Consider the following 20,816-nt stretch of genomic DNA (forward strand, 5'->3'; position numbering starts at 1 on the left):
TGCGTTCACTTTCTGATGTTTTTGTTTGCAATTAAGAGATGACTGGTATTTTTCGATTTACTAAAAAAAATTATCCCAAAATTAAAATGAGTATTCGCGACCTCAAAATTAAAAAATTCAAAGACTTAATGATATTTTTAAACAACTTTAATTCTTCTACTTTTTCACTTTAACCCTAAAAAGGCTCCTGCACTCGACGAGATGAGGCACCCCTCCCCTATTGCGAAAGTCTGAGATGATAAATTTCAACACTTACATTATTCAAAATTTAAAATCCAGTACTTATTCTTTTACGATTTAATTTTAAGTTTTATAAAAAAACACCTAGTGTGGTTTTTTCTTTTTTCTTTTTTGAAAAGAAAAGAAGAAATATCACTTCTCAAAACTGAAATTAGAAATGGAGGGAGTAAAACACCACAATCACTGTAATCTGACATAAAATCAATCGCCCTAACTAAAATATGAGTTACTAGATTCACATATCTTTTGACAAACTGAATACAACAGTTATGAATTTTTCTTATAAGAGTTTTACAATCAGAAACAATAAAGTCTAATATAGAATCCGATTAACTAAAAGTTAAGAATCCGATTTCACAATGGCATTTTGAAAGCGATTATCCTTCAACCAGCTCAAAGCTTCTCAGATACTGATGCCTTCAACGATAAGCACATCAGACGTAAAATGTAGACAACTATTTCGAGCATGAATAAAATCAGCAGAGTCTCTTAATACACACATCTAAACTTAGTTAATTTGAGAGAAGAATTATGGGAACAATTGTTTTATTCAACTTATTGAAAACAAAGAAGTACAAAGACTATTACAAAAGAAATGTTTTAGTAAACAATTATTACCTGTTTGTTTGGGGGAAAATATTCTGCAGGAAAATATTTTCCCAATTCTCCAGTGTTTGTTTGGGCAGGAAAATAAGTCAAAGGAAAATAAATTGTAAGTCAATGGAAAAGGAAGGAAGAAATAAGGGAAAATGTTTTACCCTTTTCAAAAGGGTAAAACATTTTCCCTAAAACATATTAGTTTAAAGAAAAATGGAAAAAACGTTAAAAAATGTAAAAATATGAAACACGAAAAACATGAATAATGTGAAAACATTACAAAACACGAGAATATGAAAAAAACCCGCAAAAAACATGAAAATGTGAAAAAACGCGAAAAACACAAAAACGCAAAAAAAGGAGCAAACACTTGAAAAGCACAAAACATGAACAACGCGAAAAAGTGACAAAACACGAAATATACAAAAATGTGAAAAATACAAAAAACACAAAAACGTGAAAAAATACGAAAAACACGAAAACGCGAAAAATGCTAAAACAAAAAAACGTGAAAAACGCGATAAACATGAAAAGACAAAAAATGCAAACAAAACACGAAAACGTAAAAAACACAAAAACATAAAAAATACGAAAAATATGAAAAAACCGTGAATAACACGAAAAAGTAACAAAATGCGAAAAATAAAAAACGCGAAAAAAAAGAAAAAAGGGAAAAACCGAAAAACTAAACATGAAAACACGAAAAAATAAAGAAAAAAATGCAAAAAAACAAACACTTGAAAAGCACAAAACATGAACAACACGAAAAGGTGATAAAACACGAAATATACAAAAACGTTAAAAATACAAAAAACACGAAAACGTGAAAAAATACGAAAAACACGAAAACGCAAAAAATGCTAAAACAAAAAAAACCGTGAAAAATATGAAAAGACGAAAAATGCAAACAAAACATGAAAACGTAAAAAACACAAAAACATGAAAAATACGAAAAATGAAAAAAAACGTGAATAACACGAAAAAGTAACAAAATGCGAAAAATAAAAAACACGAAAAAAAAGAAAAAAGGGAAAAACCGAAAAACTAAACATGAAAATACGAAAAAATCAAGAAAAAATGCAAAAAAAAAAAAATGCAATAACGTTAATAACATGAGAAAATGTACAATTTATAGTAATAGATTTGAGGGTAATATTGTCTTTTAAATGAAAAATTATATATTCTATTCTATCTTATTCCACCAACGAAACATGGTAATGGTTATTCTTAAGAAATTTCTATTCCATTCTTTGCTATTCTATTCCTTTGGAATAACAATTCTATTCCATTCCATTCCACGAATCAAACGGCACCTTACAGTTTATGTGTGTTTTTGGTGCTTAATTTGTATTTAGTACATGTGAAAATCTCTTTTTTGTATTTTATATATACAATTGAAAATAAAAAAATACAGAAAATCTATATTTAGTGGTTGGAAAATATTTTCCCGTGTTGTAGCCAAACACCGGAAAATATTTTCCTGTGCTGTTGCCAAACACAGGAAAATATTTTATTTTCCTGCACAATATTTTCCCTGCATAAAATTTTTCAAAACACAATATTTTCTCCCAAACAAACGGGGCCTTATAAACAAAGTATCTTTCAAAAATACATGATGACATGTCATCAACTAATGGTAATTTTACCATTTCAACTTGACTCTAACAACCCACTCTTAAGATGAACATGGTAAAGAATTTACAAATCCCAATTCAACAAGTGAAGAAATTATCTGCATTGCACTTAGACTTTTAACCCGTTATATTTTTTTAAACTTCAAAATGTAACATAAAAGTTATTTAATTGACTAAATTAATTAATTTTAATTAATTATAGTTAATAAGTTGATTAATTTTAATTAAGGGTAAAGTCCAAAAAATAAATTTACGTTCACTTTTTATCAAACTACTACCTTTTTTTTTGTTTAAATATGACTGATGTTTTCGTTTGCAATTAAGAGATGACTGAGATTTTTCAGTGTATTAAAAACAATGATCTCAAAATTAAAATTAATATCGACGATCTCAAAATAAAAATCCCAAAGACTTTATGATATTTTATTGATGAGACTCCAACTTGAAATTTTAACACCTCCATTAGTGAGAAATCAATCGACTCCAGCTCAGAGTTTTTGGTGTTGGTTGGACCTCAAAATCATTATAGCTAAAAACTACCTTGCATTACTATATTTTTTTCAAAGTTATTCTTATATATGCCTCATTTATGGATTCTATGATCATAAAAAGAAGAAGAAAAACCAAAAACAAGAAAAGAAACATTAGAGAGAAAAAAAACTCATCAAACAACATTGGACCTATAGTATTATTAGAAACTTATGTGGTTGTAATTATATTATAATTTGTTTTTGTTAAAAAATATCATATTATAATTCATAATTTTATAACATAAATTCCTTATTTATTTATTTATGGCTTAATACAACATTCTGAAATTGTCCAAAAAGTTTGATTGGCTCTCTGAACTTTCAAAGTGTTCTGATAGCTCTCTGAACTTGCATAAAACGTTTAGTTAGCATCTAGAACTTATATAAAATGTAATCAATTATTCACTCGGCCATTAAAAAATAAGTTAAATGCGGAAAATATATTACACGTGCCTTAAAAAAAGTAAAACGGCCAAGATTAGGATATGCGATATATCTTCCGCATTTAACTTACTTTTTTACAATCGAGTGATTAATTGATCACATTTTACGCAAGTTCAGGGAGCTAACTGTACATTTTATACAATTACAAAGGACTAGACCTTGCCATGGGCCGATGAGCCCGGCCGGCCGGCCCGAGTCCAAGCCCATTTAGCCGGGCCTGGACACATAAAATTAGTGTCAGGCCCGGCCCGGTCCAAGCCCGATTAAGCCCGCCTAGTAAATGGGCGGGTCTGGGTATGTAAATACCCGGCGGGCCTGGTCCGGCCCGTTATATATATATATATATATATATATATATTTAATTATATAAATTTTAGATAGCTATATTTTATTGTTATGTTGTAATTTTATATAGTTATTTTTTATTGTTATATTGTAATTTTATTTCGAACTTAAGTATTAGTTTGTTATATTTTTTCAAGACTTATTAACTATTATGTTTATTATTTTTTATTAAAAAAAAAGTTAGCATTTTATTTTAATTGATTTTTTTTAATATAGATATGGGTTTGGGCGGACGGGCTTGGGATTCCTTGTTTAGGCCCGAGCCCGGTCCAGCCCGAGCCCGAATCTAATTAGTGTGGGCTTGGGCTTATCAGATTTTATCACAGACCCGATAGGTCCGGTCCAGCCCGGTCCATACCGAGATCTACAAAGGACTATCACGACACTTTAAAAGTTTAAGGGGCCGATCAAGTTTTTTGGACAAATTCAGAAACAAATGATGTATTAACCTTTATTTATTTATTTATTTATTCGGATTTTGTTTGACGGGCTTTCGGGTTTCAGCTGCAATCCACCCGTTTATCTCTATATATATTCGGAAGATTCGTGCTTCAACTTAAAGCAGAGGAAAGAACACACACACGGACAAAAAGATGGGAGTGACCAAGGAACAAGTTGGCTCTGCTTTGAAGTCGAAATTGAATCCTTCACATCTTGTCAGTTTTTTTTTTCCCCTTAATACTTAAATAATGCTTCTGGGAGTTTGTGTTCTATTCTTTAAATGCGTGTTTTATGCTTGTTCAATTGATTAAGTTTCATTTCATTTGCATATTTTAGCATCTGCTTTTTTTCAAATTCATTGCCCTTTCGTATGTTTCTATCTCGTTACGCTCTCTCGCCCTATCTTGGATTCTGTTGGTTGTTCCTGTTACTCTAACTCGAACTGGTCAACAGAAAGCATGTTTATCAAGCCCTATATATCTCGTTAGAAGTCATGTTTATTGGGCTGGTTTTGGGTTCCCAAATTTCATGTTAGGGTTATTCAAGCCATGAACTTATAGTTGGTAAAACTTTAGTCTTGGGGCTTTGAAATATGTTAAATGAGAAAGACCAAACTTTTTTAGGCTCTTAATGCCTCAAGTTCTGGTTTCTAGAATGATACTCCTTTCAATATTTGCATTTTTGTTGCCCTTTCGTTGGATTAAGTGGCAGACACTTATTTGGAAGGATTGTTAGTTATTGGATGCTAATTTGTTGCTATGTCTCGAGTTTTATTGTTGGAGTTGTTGTTCTGGCTCTTTCCTTTTTGCTTAGACATTTTGGGATATCATGTCCATAATCCGCTCATGAGCTGGTTTTTGGTTTGTCAAGTTGAGCGTTGCAGAAACTTTGAATCTTTTTCTTTTTTGGTCATCTGAACTTTTGTGATGTTCCAAAAAATTGAAAGAATGAATTTATGAAATGGTAAAATAGCAAGATGACATGTATGTCCCTTTAAAATAAAGGTTTTCTGAACTTAAGGAATTAGTGATTGAAATTTAGAGTCAACCGAAGCTTAAACATAATACTTCATGTCGTTCTTCTAGGTAGATGTGGATATATTTGTGCTAAATTCCTCTTACACAGCTTTGGACTTGAAAGGGTCACTTGGAAGAAATGGAAGTGCTCTTTTCTGGAAATTAAAGTTGTTTGATTCTTATGTCTGTGGAATTTGTGTCAAGGTGTATAACTTTACTAGACTTCTTGCATAATATGTAGAAGTTATGAGGAACTATGAACCACTGATTGCTAGGTCATTTAGCTGTAGGTACTTAGTTCATTTGAGTTCTCATATTGGGTTTAAATCTAGAGTAGTTCTGGCTGTTCTCAATTTATGTTGCTTGGTGTTTGGGAATATGTGGATGATAGGCTGATCAAATAATGATATTTTTACTTGGGAACTACCTTTTTAAGTTCTATTGGACTGATTTGTGATGCTTGCTACAGCTCTTACAAGTTTGAAATCTCTCTATTGATGCGTGCAACTACCATCTGCGCATTAGATTTCTTAATCTATCTATAACTAATAAAGGTGCAATCACAACTACAATCTCAATGATATAATTCCTACTAGGGTTGGTAAGTTTATTAACTAAAAGACAAAGATAGATTCGAATTTGTTAGCCTCTAATTCAATTTTTATTAGACTAAAATTCATGATCTCTGCATCAGAGTTCTTAATCATCCTACGACGAATAAAGATTTATCACAACTATTATTTCTTATAATATTATTCCTACTAGAAAGGGTGGGTTCTATTAAGTGTCGAACTAAAATATAAAGATAGTGCGACTTTGTTAGCCTCTCATTTAATTTTTATGAGACTGAAGTTCGTGATCCGTATGAAACAATGAAAAAATTTCAGGGACTTACAGAGTGAAAGTGTAGTACAGAAAGCATCTTCTGGTTGATTAGCTGACTTATTACGACGATAGAGGAAGGTTGTTCAAGTAGTCTATAGTTTCTTAGAAACTAAAGAAGCAATGTGATTGTAGAAGATGCACATATTGCTGAAGTGTGTAACCGATAATGGTTCTATACATGTAATTTTTAGATGAAATTGTCTTGAACAAGTCCCTAGATATTTTTTTCCTTGATTCCTGAGTGGACTTGGAAGTAGCTTATGAGAAAGAGGTCTTGGTGAGAGGAAGGGGAAGAATAGGAACCATACACACTAATTATTGTTAAAAGATGATGGATTTAGGTCTTATTGGCAAAAGTTCCAGATTTTTTATTGGTGCAACATAAGTTAAGAGTGTTAACAAGGTGGAGCACGGATCCTGATCCCTGTCCGTTAAGAGCAACAAGATCTAGTACCCTAGTAAAATTTCCTTTGTGTCTTTTGTTGATGTAAAATTCATTTTTGTTCTAATTATGCGTGATTTTGAAATATTACCCATGAGAGTATAATTGTAGTTGGATTCCTCATAGGTGGAAGCACGAACATTTCAGAAAGAAAAAGGGGGAGAAAATGTGAAAAGGGCCATAGTAGAGATCAGCATGATGCAAAACATCCCTTTTACTGCATTCTTTTTATAGATTTTGATCGGGTAAAACAGAGATGGTTTGCATGCTATTATGACCAACTAGTTCAGAGCATAGGACAAGGATGCAAGTGATGAGATAGAATAGGCCAAAGTTCGTCTCTTTTAAATGCTATTATGACCAACTAGTTCAGAACATAGGATGACTTTTTTGTCAGAAAATTCTTATCATGGTTATTAATGTAGCGTATGGAAATTATAAGTTTTTAATTAATAGACACTTTCTATGAGGGCGAGCCTTGGCACAACGGTAAACGTTGTTGTCGTGTGACCAAGAGGTCACGGGTTCGAGTCTTAGGAGCGGTCTCTTGCCAAATAAATTGGCAGGGGAAGGCTTGCCCCCAGTACACCCTTGTGGTGGGACCCCTCCCCGGACCCTCGCTCAGCGGGGACGCGAAGTGCGACCGGGCCGCCCTTTATAGACACTTTCTATCTAATTCATCAAATCTAAGTTTTTAATTAATCACCACCTGCTTATTGCCATTTTAAATTTACATAACCGGAGTTATTTCCCTTTGAGGGGAGGTCAATCTAGTGAACTTTGCCATTAATGGGCTTTTCGTAAATGTCATATCCACTGGAATTCAAGTCCAAATCTGATTAAATATTCAGAAAATCCCATGAATTATTTGCTAATTGGATTCATCTGAGTGAGAGTGATTGATAGGAGTTGCTTTTGCTTTGCAGTAATGTTATAATACACATTAAAAGAGTGCTATATCATCTTTGTTATTGTTAAAACTAATTATTGTTTTGCTTTTCCAGGAAGTAGTAGACACCTCTGGAGGGTGAGTTTTTGTCAAGCCTTGAATTGTTTGAAAGATAGTATCATAACTGATTACTCATTTAGCCATATTATAAGATGCTGATGATTTGTGGGTTTGGTGTCAGTTGTGGTGCAAGCTTTGCAATTGAAATCGTTTCAGAACAGTTCAAGGGGAAGAGATTACTGGAGCGTCATCGACTCGTGAATGCTGCTCTAGAAGAGGAGATGAAACAGATTCATGCTCTCTCAATAAAAAAAGCTGTGACCCCAGCACAGTGGAAACAAGAATTGGAGTCCCAAAAATCTGCATCTGCTTCTTAAATATTATGTTGATGTTTCTCAGACAGCTTTTTGAAAGTTAAACACACATATATTCATCAGCTTATGACTCTCAAATATTGAAAATCGTGAAAAGAGGTTATAATGCCTCATTTTCTTGCTTAAAAATAAATAAGCTACTGGCTCCCTCAACTTGTACGAACATCTCTTTTAGTGCTGTCCAACTGTTTGATGTTAGAGGCTCTTGTATCAATTCCCATTCAGCATGGATTATAGAAAATGTGAAATCTATCTCAATGTTGAACCAAAATTTTGCTTTCGATGCTTAATTGTGTTTTCTATATTGCTCAAAGTGGATCTCTCTTATTTAGTTGGTTTAATACATCATTACATGTTTAAACTTGTAATATTTTGTTATTTTATTTGGCATCCTATTGATGTACTTAAATACTTAAAACAAAATGTAGGTTTGATGAAATTTGAAGTATTTCAAATCATAAAGGTGTGAGAGATTTAAAAATTGATAATGTAAAATCTTAAAGGTGGGAGAGACCTAAAAAAAATGGCAAAACGTTACAAGTTTGTATTAAACCTTTCTTTTTTTTTTTTTTTTTTTGAGGAATTGTATTAAACCTATTTAGTTTGTTTTGGTAGATGGTTCTGACTTATTCAAGTATTCTCAAGCTTAACTAAGCAACTAGTTGTGTTTGTGTTTCCTGTTCAATCTTAATAGCGTTTTTAATTTGGAGTGGATAAGATGCAGCATATCACTTACTTCTGACGTCCTTATGTACCCTTTTAGGTCAGTTAAATTTATGAAAAATGGCTGTATTCAATTGTATAGGTGGAAGGTCAATATTGTCCTTGAAGAAATTATTGTGTTGTTTTTCTCTTATCTTTTCATGGGAACTCTAAACCACATGATATCCTATTATAAAATAAGCAGGGAAAATCAAAGCATATGGTATCCCTCCGTCCCTGCTTCAGATACCATTTTGTTTCTTAGAAGTATAATGAGACAATGCCATCAGCAGCACTTGTCTTTTTTGATGTCTAATTGATAATGGCTATTAAGCTTCTTCATCCAGCTTCTCAGTTAATTCCTGCCATACCCACAACCTTTAGCAGAACACAAAGATTAGAGCTGCCCATTCATCATCTATGGATCAAGAATACAAGATTAATGGGTAATCAAACTACCAGGGTTGCAGAAAAAAGCTCTGCGTTTCTTTATGAAGAAGATAGCAGAACAGTTTTACAGATTAAACAAGATCTTAACCAGGCTGTTAAAGGTATGTATGCCTTAATTCTGAATCATCAATTACACTACATTACATTTATGAATCTACTTATTAAAATGGGTGTGTGTCATGAAATAAGGAAGTAACAGGGGGATATTTGGAGTCCCATCTGCAAAGAAATCTGAAATTCATGGTTTAGTGGAGCTTTTAGAATCTCAGAATCCAACTCCACATCCTACTCTACATCTTGACAAGGTAAACTAATTTCATTATCTTTAAACTAAGGAAAGTAGTTACAGTTTAAGTTTTGTTTGTGAAATTGGAAGGTGGGTGGCTGCTGGAAACTTTTGTACAGTACAATTACTATATTGGGGTCAAAGAGAACAAAGCTTGGGTTGAGAGATTTCATCAGTTTGGATGATTTTTTCCAGAACATTGATATTGCTAAGGTATACAATTCAAGTGTCTGTTTTGGAATTGGTGACAAATAATGTTTACTAAGTTTGGAAATTTTTGATGATGCAAAAATGGAGGGCAAAGCAGTAAATGTGATAAAGTTCAATGTAAGAGGATTGAATCTGTTGAATGGACAACTCACAATTGAGGCTTCTTTCAAGATTGTTTCTAAATCAGTTAGTTAATTCTTTTTTCTTGTTCTTTCAAGATTGCTTCTAAATCAGTTAGTTACTAGATTGAACTTATATGTATAATATATTTATCTGCTGTCTATTTTACAGAGAGTTGAAATAAAGTATGAATCTTCAACTATCATTCCTGATCAGGTATGCTAAAGTTAGACACAACCCATTTGACGGGACTGACTGAATTTCTTAAGCGATGCATAATGTTTAGTATTGGACAGTTGATGAACATGTTGAGGAAGAACTATGATGTTTTACTTGGTATCTTCAATCCTGAGGGTTGGCTCGACATCACGTATCCTTTCATTATTTATGTTTTATTTTTACAAGTTGTCTCAGACTCAGGCAGATGAGATTCATATGATGATTGAAGAGGTTCCTTGATTTTGTTAAACAGATATGTTGATGATGAGATGAGAATAGGGAGGGATGATAAAGGCAATGTCTTTGTATTAGAGAGATCTCAAACAGATTAACTTTGTATAATACAAACTTAGGATTTATTTGATGGTGACTTGACTTTTAATCTCTGCCTTAAATAACAACAATGAATAAGAGAGAATATGCTTATATACAAAAACTAACACATGTGGATTTACAAATGTTGAGTTGTCAAATCACTATCATCATTCTTCAACAGCCTCCTCTCAAAAACAACTTCATTTTGCTTAAAATCACTACTATTTCTGAAGCAGTCAATGGCTTAGTTAATAAATTTGCAAACTGAAAATTAAGTGAAATGTAAGAGCTACATATAAAACCAGTTATAAGATGCTCTTTCACAATGCAGTAATCATGTCCACGTCGACGTGTTTCATCCGCTCATGAAAGTTTGGGTTTGCTACAATATGAATGAAATCAATGTAGTGATATAATAAGCTTAGGAACAAGCTTAAATTCTCTAGGTAAATACTACGTTAACTATTTTAATTCGTAACTATTAGTTGTCATTAGCATGATATTCATCCTCTACTAAACTCCTACTAGCAGTTCCTTTTTTCTTTGACTTCTATCATGTCACTGCTCCAATTAGAACTCAATGATTACAATTCAGTTCATATTTCATAAAACAAATCCAGAACTCGAACCCTTCAAATATCTCAAGACATACAAAGTTACATCCATATATTTCGAGATATACAAAGTTGCATCTATATGTAGTTTAGTTGGTGCTCCCATGTACTGACATAGTTATTGGATTATGTAAGAAATACCAGATCAGGTAAATCCCCAGTAAAGCAACCTACCAATGAGCATTCAATATCTAGTTGGATGATCAAACATCTCAAATAGATATGTAACTTTACACTAGAAGCAAGAGGATTACTTGTATTGTGAGCATCAATTATATATACTTGCATCTTGGACCAAATCATGTATCATGTATTTGGTATGTGAAATTAATAAACTTTGACAATCGTGTATAAACTTTGCAAACCCCATATGCAAAAGCTTGTCAGAAAAAGCTTCGTTTCACTACCTACCAGCCTGCTTCAGGCTATACAATGACTTATCAAGTTTACGAACTTTCCCATTCTCTACTTTTATATATCCGTCAAGTAGCAACATATAAAGTTTTTCCATCAGTTGGAAAATATGCATTATGGATGTCAATTTGATGAAATGGTCGTTGTTTTGAAGTTGTGATGGCTAAAAAAAATACTCTAATTGTTACTAACTTGGTAACAAATGAGTAAATATCATGGTAATCCATGTCATACTCTCCGTCACACCCACTAACCACAAGACTAGCCTTAGATCAAGTTATGGAGACATCTACTGTATATATATTTTAACTTTGAAAATCCATTTGGAAGAGATATCTCGTTTACCTTTTGGTAAACTGACCAACCATCAAGTCTGGTTTAATTCGAGTGCTTTCCGTTCTTGTTGCATTACTTTCTCCCAATTAGGGTTATCCTTTGCTTGTTTATAAGATTTTGGCTGCCTACACTTGGACAATGTTGGCTAAGAATGCAGAATGAGTATAGGAAAAGGCAAAAGCATTTGTGGAATGGTTTGAAGTGTTGGGATACATGCTAAACCTGATTAATTACAAAACCAGTCAGCCATGTTGGAGTTTTGACACTAATGGTAGAATGTCTTTTTCCACCATCCGAATGTAAGGTAATAGGGTCAGAACTGTAGTGAACACATACTTCAAGTAAAGGATTGTTGTCACTTCTTATATTTATCTCATGTCACTCTGATGATGATGGTGACTTATGAGAAATTGCAAAATATGCTGGTGGTGGCTGGCTGAGGAACATTGAAGTATGGATAAAAAAAAATTGCCTCATTTTGTCACATATGTCTTTCATGAAATCCTCATGGGTTGTAGAATTCGGAAGTGGACTATCTTAGAACTGTTTGGGAAAAGGAAGATGTTTGTAAATTGTATATAAGAATCAATAAATACATTAGTATATGGAAATACATTTTCAACATCCCTTTATACACATAATTTATGTGTCTCAAGATTATATAAATTCCAATCTTTCTATCCTAGAAAACTACCTAAGCAAACACATTAATGAGATCTATTGGAAAATCTATTTTTTTGTGGTTGAACATTCAAGACATACCCTTAACAATCAAAGACTCTAAAACAAGCATAATCTGACTTATTGTTATAAAACCCTTCATAATGGGTTTCTCACTTTAATTGAGGAAACATTAAGTAAAGAAGTAGCATCAAGTAAAGCCTCTCCCCAATATCTTGTGGTTAGGTTAGGGCACACTCACCAAACAATGATGCCTATGCTTCACAACTCCATTTTAAATGCATGATTTCATGATTTTGGTAGGTTTGCCATCAAACTTAATTCCCTTATCTGTTCTAATCTTCTGAATATGTATATGTGAAACATGACTTTTACTTTTCAACAATTACTCTAGAAAATTCATCAACCACATTGAACATATAAATCTATCACCAGTTAAATATTTATGCTTATCAGGTCCCCAACAATCAATGTGAAGTAGCTCAATTTTTTTTATAAATTGAATATGACCTTACAAAATGACTGTCTAATTTGTTTAGCTTTGTAACATATATACATCATAATCAGCTAGTTTATATAAATGAGAAAAACCTCTAACATGAATTAGTTTCTCTTTAGACATATACCCTAACCTAACCTAGCTTTTATACCAAAATTAAACATTTCCATTAAAAAACATGAGTTGAATGAATAACGTGTAATATGCCTACTTTTACCACCTCCTCAGAATTCTGGTCTGGAAAAATACAACTCTTAGCTAAGAATCGAATGCTCAAACACTAATCCCAAGCAATATGTTGATTGACATCAAATTATACTTAAATTGAGGCACATAAAACACATTCTAACCGTTGGAATCCAGACTTGCTTTTGAATTCGAAGAACCATTGGATAAGAAGTTCATCTCTAACATGATTCAAACTTAGATATAAATTGTATTAACTACTCCTCCTAACAAATATCATAAGCTATTTTTCGAGACTCCATGGAAGGTTTTAATGCAGTGGCATATTTTTACCAATTATTTTTTCTGGTTCGTAAGTGTATCCACCGCCGACAGCAGTGGCTATTCACTTTCGCAGATGGTTTGCACCTCTATGGGTAGGACTGCTGGCCACGGAAATTCTTTCCATTCCCAAAGGCGAGGATCGAACCCTGGGCCTTTGGTTAAGAGAGGAGGAGCCTTTACCACTCTACCACAACCCCGTGGTTATTTTTACCAATTATTAATGAACTACAATTAAATTCTATATATTAATACAAACAAATACAAACACAATAATAATAATAATAAAACTAATAGCTCCCAATGTTAGTTAATCTATCCCATTGTACTCTTCGAGCCGCATACATGCAGTCTCATCCCAACAATTTCTACAAATGACATTTTGTACCTGTTAATTTTGTACGTTGAATCAATACCAATGTGCCAGTGGTAGGTCCATAATAATTCCACTGAATCTGGAAGTGCCATAAACACATGCGTTAACACACAAGTCTTCGGATCAGCAAGCGTCGAATGGACATAGTTGTTTTCGATAGCTAGATGAAAGAATTGATTAACCACGTCTCTACCCTCAAACCCATCATTCTTCAACTGATCCTTGTAATTGTACACATGTTTTATTGTTGGATTGTCTACTGGATTCTTTTCTTGAATAGCCACCAAAATAGCACAGGGCTTTGCTTGAGCCGAACTCATGTGACGCACAATTTTTTTCGATGCGGGACTGAGTCCACTTATCTATCAGTATCCCTCTGGATAAACAGCCAACGCATGATTGTGCATACCCTTTATCTCTCCCTTAACCACGATCCCCCAACCGGAAAAGTCTTGCAATTGTACGACTTTAAGCTAGAATTTACAACCACACTCTTTAGCCTTACTTTTCCTTCTTAAAGCCCCTTCAATATTTTTCATAACTCCTCTATACTTTTCTTCGTGTTTGTGGGAAGCAATTGTAAGTTCGAAACCATTTTGAATTGCAACATTTTTAGCCCATGCAATAGCTTCGGAACTTGTCTGGAAAAGGGTGTCCATAATGAAACGACTACTGTAATCGATTCCGTAGCAACCTAATCTTCTAATGACTCTTGAAAATAAATGAAATTCATAAAAATTGTTAAAAATGCACTTCAAACGTGTTAAAAAGTGTAATGTAGAACAAAAAGTGCCAAACGGATGAACTGCTCGTCTGCCCTTAGGGAAGACAGGTAGTTCATCCGATTGTCCTAAGGGCAGTCAGAATTTTCTCCCGTCTAGGGGAAATTCGTACAAAAAAATAGGATTTTTTCACAAAATTCGTTAATTTCAGTAGTTTTTGGATTGATTTGTTACCTTGTGTTTGAAATCGTCCATTTTCGGAATTCTCGGGTCAATTTCTTTAGAATTGCAGTTTCTTGCTCGGAAGAGAGGATTTTCAGTTTTTGTTCAAAATTATATAAAGAACGAAAATGTCCAAAAGAGGGGTGGTGATAAGTAATACAAGGGCGGTATTTAGCAACTCCTTTTTTTAATTTTTTTTTTTTTTTTACTTTTTTCTGGTTTAGTACTAATTCTAAAAAGACAGTGAGTTTGATTTTTATTTTGAAGTTGTTTGTGATAATTAAATAATAAAAGAGTTAGTTTATAAAATAAATTAATATAAAGATAAAATAACTTTTTCTCTTTTGATTTTTGATTTTTGATTTATTTTAACAATGATAATCAGTTTTGATTGTGTTTGTTAAAATATTCGTTTGCAAACTTTTCAAACACATAATTTATGATGGAAAACGAATAGAATTATATAGTTTATTTTTATACTTTTCACTGTAATTTTATTTCAAGTTAGAAAGTCTAAAAGAATGAAATTTTATCATTTTTTTATGGTACAGGTATATTTGTACATTCTTGAATTGCAAGATCTAAATTTAAACTTTATACATTTTTTATGACTATTTCATTACTTATTTGATGCTTGTACGACAACATTGAAGTTAATTCTTATGCAATGAAATTTTTAAGCTTAATATATTATTTGTGTTTTTAACTTGTTGAAAAAACTTGATTGGTTATAAATTTTTAATTTATATAAAATATTCTGTAAGTTACTCGATCGAATGGAAAGATACTTCAAGTTACTCGACCGAAGGGAGAGGTACTTCCTGGTCCATTAGCGCTCCTTCCTTTCAGCTCTACCTCATAACTTGCCTACCTCTGTTAAAGAAGACTTTGGTCCATTAAATTGCATTCCCCGTAAAAGAAAAGTTTTGGTTCATTGAATTTGATCGTGTTTTTCTCGTGAAATGAAATTCAATGGGCTAACGTAAATAATTATATCTTAGTCAGACTCGATACTTTTCAATATAGAGGAGATGCCATTTTAATTCATAGCATGACTTTCTCCAAAACTATAGAGCAGGCCCAAAAGAAAGAGGTCTGAGAAGATATGGTTGTGGATGATGAAAGACTTCTGCAACAAGTTAACTCATTGTACCAATAGGTACAAGAAGTAGAGTTACGAGATTCAGAATAGAAAGTACGAACCTAGACATCCTCACTCTAATCAACCAGAGTGATTAATTAATTACATTTAAATAAGTTAAGGAGGCTAACTGAATATTTTATACTCGGCTTTCATCAAGTTTTTGACAAACGTATTAAGCCAAATTTTTATATGTATATTAAGGTTGCACCGTTAAGTCAAAAGTTTAAACGACCACGTGGCAGCGTTCAACTGGATATGATTAGTGGCACAAAAACAGGGGAGACGTAGCTGATTACAACCCATCTGAAACAATTGCAAATCTATGGTTAACAAAAATCTCCGTCTTTGAACCAGAACGGTATACTATAAACCCTAAATCCTGAGATCCCAGAAATGGACAACAAACCCTAAAACCCCTCCAGAACAAGCCATACACCTCAAAATCAATTTGTATCGCATGACCAAAACATGATCAGAAGAAGAATACTCTCTTCATTAATATCTTCGAGCTCAATCCTCAATCCCAAAATCGTTACAAAACCCATTTCCACGCTGATTACGCCATTTGAGCCCCTTCAGTCTCTTCAATGCATCAAACCCTACAATTATAACTGTAATGGAGGATTTGGAATTGTGGGTATTAGGAGTTATAGCCTGTTGAGCCTAAATGACTTGAGGGACAAAGTGCCAAGGAAGCAGAAGACTAGGAAAGGTCGTGGAATTGGGTCTGGGAAAGGAAAGACTGCCGGGAGAGGTCATAAGGGCCAGAAAGCTCGAGGGACTATGAAATTTGGCTTCGAAGGTGGCCAGACACCCTTGCGTCGTCGAATGCCAAAAAGAGGGTTTAATAATCCCTTTAGCTTAACTTTTCAGGCATTTTCACCAATTCCTCTTATTAAAATGCTTTTTTCTTTCTTAATTTAATTTCTTTTTCGGCCTTCCATCCATTTTAGTGTCATTTAACAGTATGGATGAATAGTGATTTATCTATATGAAGGTTATAGTGCCTAAATTCGATGAATTTATATAATTTAGATGTTAAGTACGGTGCCAAATGCTGAACTAGATGTTTAGTTTAGAGAAATACCTTCCTGTTGATTGCTTTGTGTTTTCCCATTATATTACTATGTGGAATAGCGGCACCTAACTAGTTTAGGATTAATCATTGGATCAGTTAGAGTGAGTATTCCACTAAATGACATATATGAATTACATGAGCTTTCATGTGTTTAGACGAATTGAAGCACTAGTTTGAAGTTCAAGGTTTCATTTTCTCTGTGATGGTAGGATACAATTTCATGAACATGCGATATAGTGACTATAGTTGTTATTCGGTTAGCAGTATCTACAGTCTAACTATTGGAGATTTTAGCATATTTCTTTTGAATGAATAAATCTTATGGGATATCACTCTAGGATTGAAATCGAGTTAGTTTTGAATCTGTGAAATGTATCTGTGTGTGCAATACGGAGTCCCTTTTTGCATTAAATAATTAGGTATTCCTGTTCATGGTCATCACAAACCAGCCAAACTCAACTACACACGAGCTCGTGTTACACCTTGAGGAGGAGATGAAGATAACGATTATTGTTATCTATTGCAGAAATATCCAAATGGATTGAGTGAATGTTAGTTACCTTCTTCATCCAACAAGGGTGGGTAGAAAACTGATCTTCTATTCATCTAAAAAGGATGATATAATGCAGATGACCATACATCAACCACCGCGTAAGGTGATCCGCTTGTTTATTCAATTCTGTTTGTAGATGGTAATGTCATCTTTTCAACTGTCACTTTATTAGTTTATTGTGTATCTATTTGCAGTCTGTGTTCTAGCCAATCTTGGTAGATGTTAATACTTGTTTATTTTCTTTCATTTTTTTACCTTGAAAAATAGTTTTCAACATGAGATACTTTCCTTTAGATTTCAGTTTTGGAAATTTGTATGTGTTTATACCATATTCTGATGTTACGCCATCACCTTATCTTTACTTCTTGATTATTTGTCTGTCTTGCAGCCAGTGGGGTTGGGAAAGATAGCAAAGCTTATAAATGAAGGGAAGATCGATTCCCATGAATTAATCACAATGAAAACTCTCAAGGTATAGCGTCATCCTTCTGTAGTTTCAATGATTAACCTCTTCACATGGCATATTGGTTTGTATTGATCATTGCAGTAGCCATAATAGGATACAGGGGCTATAGGAAAGCAGATAAAAGATGGAGTAAGACTGATGGGGCGTGGTGCTGATCAAATTAAATGGCCTATTCATCTTGAGGTATTTTTTTTTTTATTTGAATGGTCTCTACTATTGTGTTGTGCTTAACATTGTTTGACATTTTAGTTTCAAATTTTTGCATTTCTCTATGTGAATACCATCATTGTTGTTGCCATGTGATCTTGATTTATATGATCTTGGTATTGTGAGTTACACATTGTTCTAAGTGAAGTGTGGGTATTTATATCGTATGTTGTTTGCACTAGACTTGAATGCGGCAAGTTTTATTAAAATCCTAACTATGTTGCATGGAAACTTTTATTTTGAAGAGTTTACACGTTTAGGAAATTTCAACTCTCATAAACTTGTAAATTAAGTTTAGAATCACGTTTTTATAATTTAAGAAAATTGAAAACTTATTTCTCAGAATAAAATGCATTTTCAGAGCAAACCACCATAACCAATATTTTAATCAAGTCATCATATGTAGCTAATGCCTTTTTTTTTTAATTTACACATTTCCCTTAACGTTTTGGTTTGCTATATGTTTCACAAGTATTGTTTTGTGGTATCCTATTAATTTCTGTTACAATCATTGTTTTCTAATCTTTAATGGACAATTAGATAAAGAACAAGCAGTTATTGTTCTGTTTAGCAAATAACAAATAATGAGACACAGTAGTCACCTGGTCAGTGACTGACCAAGTGAATTTGATAAGTCACCGTTAGATCTAGGAGGTGTAAGTCTAAGCCATAAGATTGTTTTAATCTCCACCATATGATTTAACAAGCCTGGATCTAACGGTGACTGACTAAATTCACCTTATCAGTCACTGACCAGGTGAAAATCACTGTAATAAGACATTGTTAATGCTAATTATCAGAATATTTAAACAAGTTGCTTGTGATTATTTCCAAGTTAAGAGAACTTAATATGTATTATTTCTATAGATATATGCTTCTCAGTTGGCTGATTAACTATAGAGTTACTTGTTACGTTTTAGTATTTGTTTCGTATTGATTTAGATTAGAATAGAATTGAATAGGATGAAACATTTCAGTTTCATGTATATGATCTCATAATTGTCGATCAAATTCGAAGTCGTAGCATTAATTTCTGCACGGAAGGCAAACTTTTGTTCATATGTGATGAGCCGTGCAGGTATCAAGAGTGACTGTAAGAGCAAAGCAAACAGTTGAAGCTGCTGGCGGAACTGTGAGACGGGTGCATTACAACGAACTGGGTTTCCGTGCATTGCTGAAGCCTGAGTGGTTTGAAAAGAAGGGTAGATTATTACCGAAAGCAGCCAGACCTCCGCCGAAGCTAAAAGATAAGGTTGATAGCATCGGACGCTTGCCTGCCCCTACAAAACCTATTCCATTTTACGTGGAATCTGCGTCTTCTCCTGCCTAGTTGATCAGCAGACCATTTGTAGGAGTTATTAAACCATTGTGTTTGAATGGGTTTACTTGTGGCTGTATACTATAATTCTGCAGCCTTTTAAGAAGAAAAATGAATTGAAATAATGGCTAAGGTTCTTTATTTTGTTAACCATTTACCAAACCCACTTGGATTATTCCATCATCAACTTGTCTCTCATTATGTTTAAATGAGTTATTTTTAATTTAAGCGTTTAAAAAGCATTTAAGACTTCTCATTTCTAGATTAAAAAGGCATTCTTTTTTAATAATTGTTGTTGGTTTTGGATGGATAAAGATACAATTTAGATGGATAAAGATATTGGATAATATATATGAATACAACAAACAACAACATCAAAGCCTTAGTCTCGAAATGATTCGGGGTCGGCTAACATGAACCATCATATAAAACCGTGAAATCAAGTCGTGTCAGTGACACAAATTCGCTCCCTCCACTATGTCCTATCCACTACCATATTTTCCTCAATTCCCAGTAAACTCATATCACTCTTGATCATCCTCCTCCAAGTTTGCTTAGGTCTTCCCCTACCCCTCACCATTACATCCCTTTGCCACTCTTCGGTCCTCCTAACCGGCGCATCAAGCGCTCTACGTCTCACATGGCCAAACCACCTTAGTCGGTTTTCTCTCATTTTATTCTCAATAGATGTAACCCCTACTTTTGTCCTAATTATTTCATTACTCACCCGATCCTTTCTCGTATGACCACACATCCATCTCAACATACGCATCTCCGCCACCGACATCTTATGGATGTGACAGTGTTTCACTGCCCAACACTCCGTATAACAATGTTGGTCTGATTGTCGTGCGGTAGAATTTTCCCTTCAATCTATTAGGCATGCCGAGGTCACAAAGGAAACCCATAGCACTCTTCCACTTCGACCAACCAGATTTAATCCTATGAGCAACATCTCCATATACTTCTCCATCCGTTTGGATAATAGATCCTAAATACTGGAAGCAATCTGAGGCCTGAACAACTCTCCCATCTAGGGTGATTGACCCTACCTCCCTACTCCTATGGCCGCTAAACTTACACTCCAAATATTATGTCTTACTTCGGCTCAACTTAAAGCCTCTAGATTCTAGAGTTTGTCTCCATAGTTCCAACTTCCTTTGTACTCATTCTTTCGTCTCATCAACCAACACAATATCATCTGCAAACAACATGCACCATGGTATACCATCTTGAAGTGAACTTGTTAGTTCATCCATAACGATGGCAAAAAGAAATGGGCTTAGTGCTGAACCTTGATGCACTCCAATCGTAATAGGGAACTCTTCAGTCTTCCCAACACTAGTACGTACACTCGTGCATGCTCCTTCATACATGTCCTTTATGATGTCAATATATTTCCGCGAAATGCCTTTCCTTATCAAGGCCCACCAAAGTACTTCCCTTGGTACCTTATCATATGCTTTCTCCAAGTCAATGA

The 20,816-nt window shown here is 33.7% G+C and overlaps 3 protein-coding genes across 3 annotated transcripts; all 3 read left to right on the forward strand.

Annotated features, from left to right (window-relative positions):
* The first annotated feature begins 4,318 nt into the window (after positions 1 to 4,318).
* LOC136230315 (protein BOLA2) lies at positions 4,319 to 8,095 on the forward strand. The gene is made up of 3 exons (XM_066019357.1): positions 4,319 to 4,446; positions 7,579 to 7,601; positions 7,705 to 8,095. The coding sequence occupies exons 1-3, from the start codon at positions 4,384 to 4,386 to the stop codon at positions 7,898 to 7,900; spliced, it is 282 nt and encodes a 93-aa protein (XP_065875429.1). The 5' UTR covers positions 4,319 to 4,383; the 3' UTR covers positions 7,901 to 8,095.
* A 683-nt stretch (positions 8,096 to 8,778) lies between these two features.
* LOC136228788 (fibrillin-5, chloroplastic) lies at positions 8,779 to 10,248 on the forward strand. The gene is made up of 7 exons (XM_066017263.1): positions 8,779 to 9,150; positions 9,239 to 9,354; positions 9,426 to 9,548; positions 9,633 to 9,731; positions 9,837 to 9,881; positions 9,962 to 10,035; positions 10,138 to 10,248. The coding sequence occupies exons 1-7, from the start codon at positions 8,922 to 8,924 to the stop codon at positions 10,214 to 10,216; spliced, it is 765 nt and encodes a 254-aa protein (XP_065873335.1). The 5' UTR covers positions 8,779 to 8,921; the 3' UTR covers positions 10,217 to 10,248.
* A 5,781-nt stretch (positions 10,249 to 16,029) lies between these two features.
* LOC136230655 (uncharacterized) lies at positions 16,030 to 19,578 on the forward strand. Its single transcript, XM_066019798.1, has 4 exons — positions 16,030 to 16,587; positions 17,734 to 17,817; positions 17,905 to 17,994; positions 19,097 to 19,578. The coding sequence occupies exons 1-4, from the start codon at positions 16,183 to 16,185 to the stop codon at positions 19,346 to 19,348; spliced, it is 831 nt and encodes a 276-aa protein (XP_065875870.1). The 5' UTR covers positions 16,030 to 16,182; the 3' UTR covers positions 19,349 to 19,578.
* Positions 19,579 to 20,816: the final 1,238 nt, after the last annotated feature.

Source organism: Euphorbia lathyris, chromosome 5 (genome assembly GCF_963576675.1).
Source record: "Euphorbia lathyris chromosome 5, ddEupLath1.1, whole genome shotgun sequence".
Taxonomy (NCBI): domain Eukaryota; kingdom Viridiplantae; phylum Streptophyta; class Magnoliopsida; order Malpighiales; family Euphorbiaceae; genus Euphorbia; species Euphorbia lathyris.

What these genes read in the sequence shown, in the direction of transcription:
- LOC136230315 (XM_066019357.1), top strand. Translation starts at nt 4,384, where the DNA reads ATGGGAGTGACCAAGGAACAAGTTGGCTCTGCTTTGAAGTCGAAATTG. An exon ending in AATTGAATCCTTCACATCTT is followed by an intron (nt 4,447 to 7,578) that starts GTCAGTTTTTTT and finishes TTGCTTTTCCAG; the next exon opens with GAAGTAGTAGACACCTCTGG. An exon ending in GTAGTAGACACCTCTGGAGG is followed by an intron (nt 7,602 to 7,704) that starts GTGAGTTTTTGT and finishes GTTTGGTGTCAG; the next exon opens with TTGTGGTGCAAGCTTTGCAA.
- LOC136230655 (XM_066019798.1), top strand. Translation starts at nt 16,183, where the DNA reads ATGATCAGAAGAAGAATACTCTCTTCATTAATATCTTCGAGCTCAATC. An exon ending in CCTTTAGCTTAACTTTTCAG is followed by an intron (nt 16,588 to 17,733) that starts GCATTTTCACCA and finishes TCTGTCTTGCAG; the next exon opens with CCAGTGGGGTTGGGAAAGAT. An exon ending in TCACAATGAAAACTCTCAAG is followed by an intron (nt 17,818 to 17,904) that starts GTATAGCGTCAT and finishes TAGCCATAATAG; the next exon opens with GATACAGGGGCTATAGGAAA.
- LOC136228788 (XM_066017263.1), top strand. Translation starts at nt 8,922, where the DNA reads ATGGCTATTAAGCTTCTTCATCCAGCTTCTCAGTTAATTCCTGCCATA. An exon ending in TCTTAACCAGGCTGTTAAAG is followed by an intron (nt 9,151 to 9,238) that starts GTATGTATGCCT and finishes TCATGAAATAAG; the next exon opens with GAAGTAACAGGGGGATATTT. An exon ending in CAACTATCATTCCTGATCAG is followed by an intron (nt 9,882 to 9,961) that starts GTATGCTAAAGT and finishes AGTATTGGACAG; the next exon opens with TTGATGAACATGTTGAGGAA.